The sequence below is a fragment of the Neopsephotus bourkii genome, unplaced genomic scaffold (genome assembly GCF_033783945.1).
Source record: "Neopsephotus bourkii isolate Nb327-2 ecotype Australia unplaced genomic scaffold, CSIRO-AGI_Nbou_v1 NB_379, whole genome shotgun sequence".
Classification (NCBI taxonomy): Eukaryota; Metazoa; Chordata; class Aves; order Psittaciformes; family Psittacidae; genus Neopsephotus; species Neopsephotus bourkii.
Genome location: NW_026900884.1, coordinates 1,850,591 through 1,865,095, shown reverse-complemented (window position 1 = coordinate 1,865,095; position 14,505 = coordinate 1,850,591). Strand labels below are relative to the sequence as shown.

The 14,505-nt window shown below is 40.2% G+C and overlaps 2 protein-coding genes across 9 annotated transcripts in view; one reads left to right on the top strand and one right to left on the bottom strand.

Annotated features, from left to right (window-relative positions):
- The window catches only part of DNTT (DNA nucleotidylexotransferase), a 124,355-nt gene extending 117,411 nt beyond the window's left edge, over positions 1-6,944 (bottom strand). For both annotated transcript variants that reach the window (XM_061349028.1, XM_061349029.1), the window contains exon 1: positions 6,517-6,944. The gene's annotated coding sequence lies outside the window, so the exon portion shown is untranslated. The remainder of the gene's footprint in view (positions 1-6,516) is intronic.
- Positions 6,945-9,517: 2,573 nt separating this feature from the next.
- Positions 9,518-14,505, top strand: part of BLNK (B cell linker) — a 101,870-nt gene continuing 96,882 nt past the window's right edge. For 3 of the 7 annotated variants that reach the window (XM_061349018.1, XM_061349021.1, XM_061349015.1), the window contains exon 1: positions 9,518-9,822. In XM_061349018.1, coding sequence (XP_061205002.1) covers positions 9,748-9,822 — 75 coding nt within the window. In that variant the 5' untranslated portion in view covers positions 9,518-9,747. Of the gene's footprint in view, positions 9,823-14,062; positions 14,406-14,505 lie in introns of those variants that run through there. The other 4 variants (XM_061349014.1, XM_061349016.1, XM_061349020.1 and 1 more) reach the window with 4 other exon arrangements.

Here is a 14,505-nt window from a genome sequence, read left to right as displayed (position 1 = left end):
GTTAAGTTTGAACCCATTACCCCTTGTCCTGTCACTACAGTCCCTAGTGCAGAGTCCCTCCTTAGCATCCCTATAGCCCCCCTTCAGATACTGGAAGGCTACTATGTGATCTTCACACAGCCTTCTTCAGGTTGAACAGCCACAGCCTTCTCACCTTGTCTTCATACAGGAGGTGTTCCAGCTCCCTGATCATCCTTGTGATCCTCCTCTGGACTTGCTCCAACACCACCATTCACCACTGATGGAAAACAGGAGGCTCCTCTTTCCACTGCTGTTCAGTTTATTGTCTTGCAAGCCCAATAATGGAGCATACAGGAAATCAAAAGCAGGGGAGGATTTAAATAAAACCGTAATTGAGATAGTCTCCACCTGATTAGTAGCTCATCCTTTACCTTATCTGATAAAACAGCAGTGTTCTTTAATACATCATTACATAAATCAATTATACTGGAAACTGAAGAAGGCATTTTGCACCAGAAAGTCTTGCTGTAAAGTTTAGCCAGTGCATTTATTTACTACATTGCTTCAAAGTATATTTGTCATTTGAGATATATCATTCCCATGACAATGGGATCATAAGGAATCATGGTATCACAATGTTAACCTAAGCAGACAGAATGCCAGCAGTGCAAACTGGCAAGTGTATCATTTAGCCAGAGATCAAGAGGGAAAACCTGAAGGTCAGAAATATAATATTTATAACAACATCAGTAGGTAGATGCATGCTGAATACCTCATATCTACATCCTTAAAAAGCTCATAAGAGGAATGTTTACGACACATGAGAGCATCTGTTACTGGAGTTTTCTTCATTAGGTTGTAACATGCATGGATATTGAGCCCAGCATTCCCTAGCATATTCCTTAGAAACAGCAAAAATTTTGAGAGATACTTCAATGTCACTTTTTGTCACGCAAAACACACACAAGTAGCAGTTAGCTACTACCGTCATTCCCACTAATTCCACCTCGTACCACAAAACTGCCCTTTGGTACATCCCATGTCATTATTCACTCTCTACCTAACTGTATTTAGAAGCCCCAGCATTTTTTGAATAGGCAATATATATTTCTTTGGAAGTAAACATAATTAGCATGGCTTCTGCCTTTGGAAGAGAGAAGAATAACAACTGAAATAACTCTGTACTGTCACCAATTCATACTGCAACAGCCAACTTTGGCAGTGCGCAAACAATATACGTGTGAGAATAATTGCAGCTTTTCTTGAGTGTCTCTATGACAAATGAACTAGAGATGCTAAAGCTATAGAAAAAAAGGTTGACAAAAGCAAAAGCTAGTTAACAGGAAAAATGGAAAACGAATTAACATAACCATAATAAATTCTGAATGTATGCAGCATACAACCATAGAAGAATCATCCAGATTTGGTGTGTGAAGAACTTGACACTGAATCCTTGTTCCTTCCATATCTTTGTTATTGTAAGATCATTCTACCTAGAACCAATTCACATAGTATGATACTGATAGAGAGGTTTGATGACATTACCATTACCTAAACAAAGGAGCTAGAATAAAAGGTTGCAAAATTATTGAGCTTCAGTTTTGTGACTCAAATGAGAAAATTTAAAAGTACCTTGTCTTTTTCTTGATAGCTTTACCATTTAAAATTTATTATCATAAACACAGTATTCCTTGAAATACACTTTTGAGTTCTCCACGAATACTGCAGTCAGAATAAAAAAAATAAAAACAAACCTATAGATCTCTTAACTCTTAAGGTCTTTCTTATTTATTGAGATTTTATCATATGTGCTCTCTGTTGACTGTCAAATAAACTCTGTTCATAAAGTTTTATCTGTGACAGCAGGCTAAGGACACAAGACATGTGAAAGCTCTATTTATGAGTCTAAAAACCTTTAGAAACATTCTCTAGTTATACAGCTTGTCTTCTTCCTATTACCTTCTTTCTCATTTTATATTTTGTACCCTTCTACTTCTACACCCCATCCCCCTTTATCAATGCCTTCAATTTCTCTATCTATCTTCTAAGCCCCCTTCCCCTTTTTAATTCCTCCTTTCTTCTGTCTTTATCTAAACTCAGAAGTTCCCTTTTCTAACTTCATCTTCAGGGCCATGTTGACTGGAAGTCAGGAGGTCTGCTTGTTTGGCTGAAACAACATCTGGATACTGGCCAGCTGACACACATGATCCACCCAATTCCTCTTGAATAGTGAATAAAAGGTTCCCCTCAACTATTTGGGCTCCCCAAAACCATAAATTTTTGCTTCCTTCCACATGCTCTCTTTATGACAAAAAAAAAAAACAAAAAAAACACATTGTCCAAACAACTGTATCTGAGATTCTCTTCCCAGATCTTCCCTCCTTCGTATGACAATTGACCACAGTTTCCCTCAGACCTTCTGCTGTACTACAGAAAATTTGTACATTTTGCAGTGACCTGTTTCCCCATCCGGTTCTTTTCCCTGTCCAGTTTTATCTCAATCGTTTTAAGCAAATAAAAGCACTCAGGCTATGACCTTTGTCAATTCACCTGATACATTTTTCTAAATAAAATGTGTGTGTCAGCAGCACAGAAACACAATATCATATTATACTGCAGTGCTATAATGCTAGGTTATACTACTATAATATACAGTATATATGCACTCTACACACTATATACTATGCAAACATTCTAATACTGATGATACTATAACAAGGGTACACTAGTGCTTCACTATTGTTTTGATATATCTAAGTTCCCCAGCTCAGGAAGAACATGGAAGAAATAGCTATCCTTCTCCAAACCTGTATTTTAAGCAGGAAGAAATACCTCTTAAAAACAGATGCAACTGTTTCTCATTACATATTTTGCTTATACTGTTAACAATGCATCCTAACAACAAATACTTCAATTATGACTCTGAAGCCTGTTGTGACGGAAGTTTTCTGGTTCAACACACTACCTCAGTGAATTGAGTAGTAATAGTTCATTGTGGAAATTAGCATAAGTGCTTCTTTTACCTGGTGGTACTGTAATATCAAAGGCTTTTCCAAAGGTTATGAGGGCTCTAAAGAGCACAGTGGAAGTAGGGGGAAAGTGGGGAATGGAGACATACCTCTGTGCCTATACTTCAAAGAAACATGACGCATATACATGACATCTTTGTGCATTTTTATTTAATCTAGCTTTCTTTTGGAAGTCATACTAAAGCAGATTTCTTAGAAACATCATTTGGAATTTTCTCTAACTACATTTAGCTGGAGTTGGCCAAATTCATTCCAATGACAGAGAACTCGGGACTGGGAAGCAGATGCAGTAAAAAAAAAAAAACACCACTCTGGTTCTTAGGGTAACTTCATGTCAGAGTCCAACACCTACAGAGGCAGCTTTTGTTGAGATCTTCCACTGTAAAATGGGCAATGATGCATGAGTATACCCACTGGGAGTTGAAGTATCAATTTGACATTTTTCCATTTATCTCATATCAAGAGTTATGTGCATGGTGAAAGACCTTTATACATATCAATGTGCAAACCTCAAAGAAATCAATAGTGTTTAACTAAGAATTCATTATACTAACAAAATCCATCAAAAGAACACAAACAAAATAATTTAAAACAAGCAGCAGCCACAGCTTTTCAAATTCAAGCTGTCTAGGAATATTATTTAAATTATAAGGTGAGACATTGAAATAATATTGGTTTTCTGTTTTGAAATTTACCCACTAGATTTTAATGCATATGAATGTTGCTAGACAGAAACCTGCTCATACACATTTTCCTATATTTTATCAGAATAGTCAACACACAGATAAATTCCAAAGAAGGAGAAGTTCTATAAAGAAACTATATAAAATGTAAGTGCAAAAAAGCCTGGCAAAATCTTGGAGCAGATTCTCCTGGAAGGCATGCAAAGGCATACGAAAAATAACAAGGTGCTTGATGACAGCCAGCATGGCTTCACCAAGGGAAAATCCTGCCTGACCAGTTTGGTGGCCTTCTATGACAGGGCTATGGAACTGATGGACAGGGGTAGAGGAGTTGATGTCATCTGCCTGGAGTTGTGCAAAGTGTTCGACGCTGTCCCACACGACATCATTGTCTCTAAATTGGAGAGACATTAATTTGATAGGTGGACCATCGGTGGATAAAGAACTGACTGGATGGCCGCACACAAAGAGTTGTGGTAAATGGCTCAACGCCCGGCTGGAGACCAGTAACAAGTGGTGTCCCTCAGGGATCAGTGTTGGGACCGGTCTTGTTCAACATCTTCATCACTGACGTGGACAGTGGGATTGAGTGCGCCCTCAGCAAGTTTGCCAATGACACCAAGCTGTGTAGTTCGATTGATACGATGGAGGGAAAGAATGCCATCCAGAGGGACCTTGACATGCTTGTGAGGTGGGCTGATGTCAACCTTATGAAGTTGAACCATGCCAAGTGCAAGGTCCTACACCTGGGTTGGAGTTATCACAGGCACAGCTACAGGTTAGGTAGAGAAGAGATTCAGAGAAGCCCTGTGGAGAAGTACTTGGGGGTGTTGGTAGATGAGAAAATGAACATGAGCCGGCAGTGTGCACTTGCAGCCCAGAAAGCCAACCGTATCCTGGGCTGCATCAAAAGGAGTGTCACCAGCAGGTTGAAGGAGGTGATCCTGCCCCTCTGCTCTGCTCTTGTGAGACCTCACTTGGAGTATTGTGTACAGTTCTGGTGTCCTCAACGTAAAAAGGATATGGAACTGCTCCAGCAATTCCAGGGGGGGGCCACGAGGATGATCAGGCGTATGAAGATAGGCTGAGAAAGCTGGGTCTGTTCAGCTTGCAGAAGAGAAGGCTGCATGGAGACCTCATAGCAGCCTTCCAGTATCTGAAGGGGGGCTATAGGGATACTGGGGACAGACTCTGCACTAGGGACTGTAGTGACAGGACAAGGGGCAATAGGTTAAAACTTAACAGGTGAAGTTTAGACTGGATATAAGGAAGAAGTTCTTTACTGTGAGGGTGGTGAGGCACTGGAATGGGTTGCCCAGGGAAGCTGTGAGGGCTCCATTCCTGGCAGTGCTCAAGGCCGGGTTGGACAGAGCCTTAGGTGGCATGGTTTAGTGTGAGATGTTCCTGCCCATGGCAGGGGGTTGAAACTTGATGATCTTAAGGTCCTTTCCAACCCTAAATATTCTATGATTCTATAAACGATACAAGTCAGTATATGAATCAAGAGAAACAGACAGCAAGTTCTGCCAAGGTGTTCAAAAGAATAAAAATAAAAAAGTAGCTCAGTTAAACTGCAAAAAATACTGAGTACTTGCGAAATGTATCACAACCAAGCACTACAGCTTGCAAAAAAAAAAAAAAACCAAAGAGAATTTCTAATGAACAATGTCACTTTTGTAGCAGGTTGGGGTTTTATTACTGTTGTATTTCATTGTACTAGTTAAAAACATGAATTTTTGAAAAGGATAAAGAAAAGTAGGTGCAAAATTCAGGTTACAAACACCTATGAGAATAAGTACATTTTTGATGCATGGTTAGATGTGGGAAAATCTCTCTGGCAGAATCTGTTGCTAGATTCAAAGAGAAGGTCAAGCTAGCAAACATATAAATAGATTTTAGAAGGCTGAGTGATAACAAAAAGCAACTGTCCCTACGAACAGGTTTTATGCCATGTACCCACCCTCTGTGACAAAGCAAGCAAAACAGAAAACCTAGTGTTTAGCAACAATTGAAATTCATCTGAAACATGACATACACATCCAAAAAAAAAAAAAAAAAACCCACCAAAACCAGAACAACAGACACCTACAAAACTCATATGCTCATTTTATCATTTTATAACACAAAAGCTTTCATAACATTTGCGCTGTCATTGATATATTAAGGCTTCTTATGATTTTCTCTGCTACAAGGGGAGGAAAACACCAGACAGAAGATAAGATTTGCAAAGATCCATGAAGTACTGATGCAGGCAGAGTTCCCTTTGGCCTCTGAAAAACTCCCTAATTGACTTACTTATATAAATCAACATTTTTTTAAATAAATAAATAAAAGGCTACTTCAGTCATAAAGGGAACCCAAGACTCTTGAATTCCATATTCATGACTCATGTAACCAGATGATATATAGCAGAAAAAAAACAACTATGCAACTAGAACTCAGAAAACAATAGTATATGTTGCCAACACTGCAGTATATGTTGTCATATGGAATCATGTACGGCTATTAATTCCTACTATTCCTGCAAAACCAGGAAAATTTTGTTGAGTCTGACATGTTTCAAATCAAGCTCTGAGATAGGTCACACCATTACAAAAGTTGTTATGGATTTGGCATTGCAGTTTTATTATTGTAAGAACAGATGTCCGCTTTAAGCAATAAAGCACTGCTGCATACAAACAAGTTATTCTGAACACCTTGCTGCATAACTTCTAGAAATTCAACAAGAACTTGCAGAAAACAAATGTTGAAAACTAAATTATAAAGGCACTAAACCATCTTAAGTACACAATTACCCTCTGCAGAAACATTTTTGTAAGAATTTTGTAAGTGTAGGCATTTACCTGTGGCACCATACAAAAAGACTGTGACACTTCCCTCATAGGTTCATCCGAAGTCCACCAAAGTCATTGTGGCTCCTGAAACATTAGTAAGAGAAAACCAGAAGGGAATTAAACATCCACACTTTGGAAGGGAAAAAAAAAAAAAAAATAATATCTAACAAATATGAGAGTAAATGGAAGTATTTAATTAGTCTTCGCTGGGAAAGATTGCAACCAGATGCTTAATTTCAATAGTAGTTACAGCAGGATCAGAATACTTATTACTGGTATTAAGCTGGGTTAGAAATTTAAATAAGAATGGTATAATGAAATTCTTGATACAGATTATGTAGAGAGCTAGCCAAAGCATTTTCCTTGAACTCTGAACAGTATGCATTCAGCACATAATGTAGGGCAATAAAGTGACAATAACTAAAGAAGGGCAAACATCCGTCTTCTAAGGTGAGGGGCTGTACTGGGTTTGTGTGTCAAGGTTGAGGGGGAGGTGGGGCAGGGGTTATAAGGGTGGTTTCTCCAAGAAGTTGTTAGAAGCTTCCCCCATGTCCAATAGAGTCAGTGCCAGAGAACTCTAAGATGGACCCACCACTGGCCAAGGCTGAGACCATCAGTGGTAGCACCTCTGGGATCACATAGTTAAGAAGTGGGCTGGGGGAAACTGCACAACAGCAGACAGACAGAGGAGTGAGAACATGTGAGAGAAGCAGCCCTGCAGACACCAGGGTCAGTGAAGAAGCAGGGGGAGGAGGTGCTCCAGGCACTGGAGCAGAGATTCCCCTGCAGCCTGTGGTGCAGACCATGGTGAGGCAGGCTGTCCCCTACAGCCCATGGAGGTCCACGATGGGGCAGACATCCACCTGCAGCCCACGGAGGAACCCAGACTGGAGCAGGGGAATGAGCAAAGGAGGCTGTCACCCCATGGGCAGCCCATGCTGGAGCAGGCTCCTGGCAGTACCTGTGGCCCCATGGAGAGAGGAGCCTGCGCTGGAGCAGGTTTGCTGCAGGACTTGTGACCCATGGAAGGGACTCACACTGGAGCAGTTTGTGAAGAACTGCAGCCTGTGGGACGGACTCACATTGGAGAAGTTCATGGAGAACTTTCTCCCATGGGAGGGACCCCACACTGCAGTCCTCCCCTGAGAAGGAAGGAACAGCAGAGAGAATGCATGGAGAACTAACAACACCTAGTCCCCCCTGCACCATTGAGGGGGAAGGAAGGAAAGAAACTGGGAGTAAAGTTAAGCCTGGGAAGATGTGAGGGGTGAGGAGAAAGTGTTTTGAGATTTGAGTTTGTTTCTCATTATCCTGCTCTAATTTGATTGGCAAGAAATTGAACTAATTTCCTCAAGTCAAATCTATTTTGCCTGTGACAGTAATTGGTGAGTGATCTCCCTGTCCTTATCTCAACCCACAGGCTTTTCATTATATTTTCTCTCCCCTATGCAGTTGTGGAGGAGAAGTGATAGAGTGGCTCTGATGGACACCTAGGTCAGGATCAACCCACCACAGGGAAAAGGAGGGCAGTGAACTACTGAACAGTCAGCCCAACTTCAATTCTGACAAATACACTACAGCAAATGTTGGGCCTCAATATCGTTATAAATTGTTTCTTTAATACTGCAGGAAAAACTGACTTGTCAGGAACAAACTGTGTCAAACCAGTCTCATTTCCTTCTTCAATATGATGGCAAAATAGTAGATAAGGTACACAAAATATATATTATCACTAAGGCTTTTGATAGGGTCCCATATAAAAATCATTGCACACAAACTAGAGAAATGTGATCAAAGTACCATATATTGTAAATTGAGACAAGGAGGCACAAAAGTACAAGATCTAATCAGTTCCAAGTAATGTTAAGTTTGATGGTTTTGTAATAGAAAATAACTGTGGTGCTTGAAGGTAGTTGACATAGTTCCAGGTCCTTAGGACCTTAGTACAAAAGGTGTAAGAAAAGCAGAAGAGAAAAACAGGACCTGGGGATGGGGAATATCTGGGACCAGCAGATGTCCAGGATGGGAGCAGCTAAACTAACTGGTAAGTAGAAGGGCAGTATGATTGCTATGTCTGTAATGTTAATTAAGCTGGTTATGAAAATTGTTGGGAAAAGTAAAACAGCCCTCAAAGATCACCATCACCTTTTTGTATGCAGGCGGGAAACTTTCTGGAAAATGATGTAATATGCCCAGTGACCATATAAGGATGGCCTGCATGGCAATACAGAGACACATGTTAGGAGGAGCTATCCCCCGTGTCTCCCGGCGCCACAATAAAGAATACCTCCTTGTCAACTTGAAACTGTTGGCGAGTTTGTGCCTGGGGTTTTCTCTGAATCAAAATGAACATCTGATTCACACTGAGAAAATCTGCAGATCTCTTTCATACTCAATGCATGTTTCAAGTAGGGTTGCATTGGGATTTGTTTTGGCATTAATCATATTCATTTTGTTAGTAACATGGATGTTGAACAGCAAGAATACTTCAAAAGTACATGGGAATATTGTCGAGACAGAAGTGGCTACTATAGGACAAAGAACAGCATAATGAGATAGGTTTGGCCACCCTATTTTTCAGTTAAGATGGATCCAAATTGGAGTGGACTGAGAACGAAAAGACTAAACAAGAGTTTCCTAAATCTCTACATATGGACAAATGCTAATGAAACTTGGTTTGCTTCTTCAGGGAACAGATGTCCAGGTCCAGGTCATCTGGAGCTTAGACAGCAATTATCCTTATAAACAGACACTTTCTCTTGCACCCTCCAGTAGTAGAGCATAGATATTAGAGTTCTTCCTCCTGCTGTGCCACCCATGGACATGGTGAACCTGAATCCCCAGTTAGAAAAACAGGCTACCAAACTTGTTTCCAAGACAACCATTTTGGTCTCATTGTATGTGATCCTGCCCCTCCGCTGAAGCCCTGCCTGAGGTCCCTTCCAGACCAGATTTCTGTCGATTGTGTTATTTTTATTTCCTGTTAAATGAAAAAAAAGAAAAAAAATAAGAAAAAAAAAGACATAACCAATTAGCAAAACTTTATCAAACTTCTAGACAGAGATAGCTGTAAGTAAGCCTTCATTTTCTGACATTCTCCTTAGACTTATTCAGACTATGAGATTATTCTAGCTTTTACTTTAAGAATGTTTTTCTCCCACCCACTATGAATGCCAAGCCTGTCAATCACGCTAACAACAACAAAATACATATGGGACAGTTTAAGGAGGAAGAACAGACATGAGAAACTGCTCCTTTAACTTATTTGGAATCAACTCCAGCACGCGTGCCTGGGAGAAGAAAAATGAGTATATGGTAAGTCATGTTGCTTTCATTATTTTTTTATAAAATGGGCAAAAAAGGCAGTGTCAATGATTCATATTTTATATACAGTAACGCTTCAGTGAGTTATTTTGTTCAAGTATATTTTCCCCAAGAGCAGTATTCCAGTGTTACACTCAGTAAAATAAGTTGCTTGAAGCTGCTAGGGGTTTTTGCAAAGCAGAACTTGATTTTGAAAGTTTTGAAAAAAGTTTAACACATTTAGCGCTTATGTTCATGAAAATACATAGCTGTATTTAGTGTTTAGTAAGAGATGCCAGTGGTATGATCTAGGAATCAGGTTTTATATTGCTTATTAACTGTTTCTATGAAATCACAAACTGAGAACTTACTTTATGAAACTCCAAGAAGCTATAGCCTGTAAAAACATGTCTTTTATCTGACTTGCATTTTTAAAAAAGTAGAAAAAAAAAAAGATAAAATTGTTGAAATATATATTGTAAAGATGTGTTAACTCTGCTTTATATACAAGTTATGCATAAGAGTGAATTTCTGTTCAGGTCAAATTACACAGTGAATAAAATGCACACAAGAACTATAACTCCTCTGAAATTTGGTAGTTCTCACTTACTAGACATCATTTTTACTTAGGGCTCCAGAAAAAAAAAAATAAATTTCTCAATGTACAGAATCAGATTTCTGTCCTTTTTTTTTTTGAGAAATGAAACTGTAAACAGTAAGGATGAAAATATTAATATGTTCAGTTAGATATAAGTTTAAAATGACACACTGCACTCTGCACATGTACCCAAACACATTTTTGACTCTGCCAATACCCATGTCAGATCAAGATGCTCCAGGGAATATTCAGTAGCAAATGAGCATGATCTGCCCAGGGCTAGTGCTTGTTGTTATTCAAGTCTCTACAATCTGCTTCAAAGTTATGTGTAGGCACCTGGACATTTGAAGAAAACAAATCTGTGGCCTGTCTTCACTTGGTGGACTTGAAGCCTCAATATTCTGCTCAAGGTTTCCCCCACAGCCAACATATGTTCAAGGGCACATATTTACTTGGATTGCATGTAAGTGATACACTGCACAGAGTAACTAGAAATATGAGGTAAATAAGTAGAATTGGTAATCAAATCCGGGGTCCTTCTAGCCAACAATTCTTGAAATAATCCCCTTGAGGGTTGTGGAAAGCAAGTGTAAGTGCGTGATAATTTTCTCCATTTTGGTTGCACATACTTAAGGAAAGAAAACTACAGCATTGATCAACATCAGCATCAAGAGACTAGCTAGAGGATTTCAGATGAACCTCCCCGCATACCTGCTGGGTTTTGTTGTTGTCGTCATCATTTTTAATCTAAAACACAAATGGCAAAATTTTTCTTGCGAGCTACAGTCCCTGTGGCTGAATCACTTCTGCTACAGCTCCTTTGGGAACACAAAACTGAATACAACCTTTCCAAATAGATCTCTGTCTCTCTCAGTGAAGAGCTGAACTCTGTAAGCACTGGCCCCTTGAGAACACTCTCCTTACAAGCCAGAATACAAATTAAGGCGATGTCAGCACAGGCAGTGAAAGGAGAATTAGACAGAAGTTAGTCATGGGGCAGAGAAATCAGAGATAAGCCAGGTGGGGAAGAGGGAGGCCTGGGCACAGGAGGTGGGTGAGCTGGCAGGGCAGAGCTTCAGCTCACACTGCAGACGACCAGGCAGTGTAGGAATGTGACAGCGGAGGGCAGCAGGCAGCAAGGAGCAGCTCCTGGCATGCTAGTATTTCTGCAAATGCTAGTGGCCTAATGGGCAATCGTAGGAAGAGGAGGAGAAGGTACTGCTGGCAGCATGCACTGAATTGCAAAATCCTTAGCACACTATTTTTAATTGGCCTTTGAGATGTTCTGAACTGCTTACACCTACTCGGTAACCAAACCCAGCCTGCACTGCATAAATAGCAGCTTTGCTGTGCTTCACCTTATTCATGTTTCACACCTGATGCCATCTGTTATTTTGTTGCTTCCCCACTGCAGCCATTAAACCTACAACTGACCTATCTCCAACTCAGCTGCTTCCCACCTCCACCATACATGAAGACCCTGGTGTATAAGCTGACACAATTACTCCTGCTCTCAAACTAGGCAAACAAAATTTATTGGGGAATACTTGCACCTCTTTCTACTGGTCCTTGCACACAGTAAAAGAGTACCACTCCCTCCTGTCATCCAGGGAGATGTTACCCACCCCTCCTGCCCCCCCTTGAAACAACTCAGTCAACACTATGAAACATTAACCACTATGAAACACTATGGAATTCAACATCATTTTTCTCATAGTGTGCCAACAGGCACTTGGAAATTATTCTGAGGCAGCCAAGTTTCAGTTGCAAGAGCTTCTATCTCAATTCAGCATTTCTGAAATTCCAGGAATTGAGTTTTGCCAGATTTGATGTTCTGCAAAGTCACAAGACAGCAAAGAGTATTCACTGGCAACAACTGACCTGTCAGTCACTCTAACAACAAAAAAGCCACGCAAGAAAATTTGCACGAGACATTTCAACTTAGCTGAAATACACTTTAAACTTTGAACATGTGCCCCAAATCCACTTTGCACTGGTAAATAAAACAGGAAGAGTAACTGGAAAGCAGACTATAACATTCCTTCGTCTCCAGCCTTTTATGGAAGCTTTCATATTTGTCCTGTTGTGGTGACTCACAACTGCTGAGCAAAATAATCTGGGTTTGTTTCAGCAGCTGCAGCTGCATCTTTGCAATTTTATTGCCCATTCCGCAAAGCAATGTCTCAAGCATTTCCCCTTTGCTTCATTTTAGAAGATGCATCCTGCCCCCCTCTCCAATTTAAGAACTGCATATGCTGCTCCTCTCAAACTTTATTCTGTGTTAAAGCTGAAGAAGCAGAGAAGGGCAGTGAGTGGGGCAGACACACAGCTCAGAGGAGATGGCTTGAGGGACAGGGATGGGAAAGGGCATAAGTTCCCTTCCTGGGCCTCATCTGCTCTCCTCCCTCTTAACTCCATCTGAGCCCCAGCCTCCAATAAAAACATTTATCTTCCTCCTCTGGCAGCCCAGGAGTGATTCCTGGCTGTGCCTGCCCAGACCACTGCACATCTCCCTCCCTAAAGGACAACAGGCATGGATCCAAATTAGGAATCATTGGTGTAGCATATATCATAGGTATGCATGCAGCATATGTAGAAACTACACCCAAACCAGCAAGTCCCTGAGTTCAAAATGGTTGTCAACTGGGAGAATACTATGGAATTCTTACATGCTTGCCCTGTTTCTATACAGATTTCTAGGTACCTCACTTCTGACCACAATCACAAAATAAGACGCCAGCCTGGATGAGCTTGTGGTCTGATTCTGTGCAAGCATTTTATGCTAGCCCTACCTTTTGAAAAGAATGTATCACTGGAATGAATTTATTGAGAATTTGTTCTTTAGCTGTAATTATAATGATGGGAATAAAGAATGTGATTCTTTGATGTGACAATATGGAAGTAAAATTTTTGCAACTGAGCTCTGTTTTGATTCAGAGAAAACTCCAGGAACAAACTTGCCAAGTTTCAAGTTGGCAAGCAGGTATTCTTTATTGTGGCACCGGGAGACACGGGGGATAGCTCCTCCTAATGCGTGTCACCATATTGCCATGCAGGCCACCCTTATATGGTCACTGGGCATATTACATCATTTTCCAGAAAGTTTCCCGCCTGCATACAAAAAGGTGATGGTGATCTTTGAGGGTTGTTTTACTTTTCCCAACAACCTTCATAACCAGCTTAACATTACAGACATAGCAGTCATCCTGCCTTTCTATTTATCAGTTAGTTTAACTGCTCCCATCCTGGACATCTGCTAGTCCCAGATACTCCCCATCCCCAGGTCCTGTTTTTCTCTTCTGCTTTTCTTACACCTTTTGTACTAAGGTCCTAAGGACTTGAAACTATGTCAACTACCTTCAAGCACCACAGTTGTTTTCCATTACAAAGCCAACACACTTAACATTGCTTAGAACTGATTACATTTTGTGCTTTTGTGCCTCCTTCTCTCAGTTTTTAATGTCTAAACACCACTGCACAATATGTCAAAACCCACAAGCAAAATAAATACAATCTGAAGGCAAATCCAGGCATCTGGATCAAGGAGATCAGGTTAGGGGAGAGACAGGTATTACCAATTGGTTTTGTATAGATATGAAAGAGTTGCCAATTTAAACCTCTAAGATGGTGATGGCAGAAATGTTTTATAACCAATTTCAGCAGAATTTAATTAATTTCAGTTATGACAAATATTTGTATATGTTGATATAATAATTTCCAGTTTCCTTATACTGAAAAGAGTCACAGAAGAATACTGGTACTTCCTAAATCACCTTTTATAGGCGTTCACTTTAAGTGAGCAAACAGGAAAAAAATTGCAAAAAGGACTTCCTCTTAGGGTTTCTAAAACAGCTCAGTAAAAACCAATGAAGCAACAGTTCAGTGTTACTCATAGATCAAGTCTTTCTCACTGGATAGCAACATGGCCACAAAACTACCATCTCAAGAGGAATTTGAGAACTGGACGGCTTTTCAAGTTGCAGATCTCCTAAGACAGGTACTGAATGTATAAGTAACACTTTAGACAACCCAGTCTAGCTAGCAGAAGCTCTTACTGGATTTATCTTTGAAAAACAGGAATTTTACCCTAAAACTAG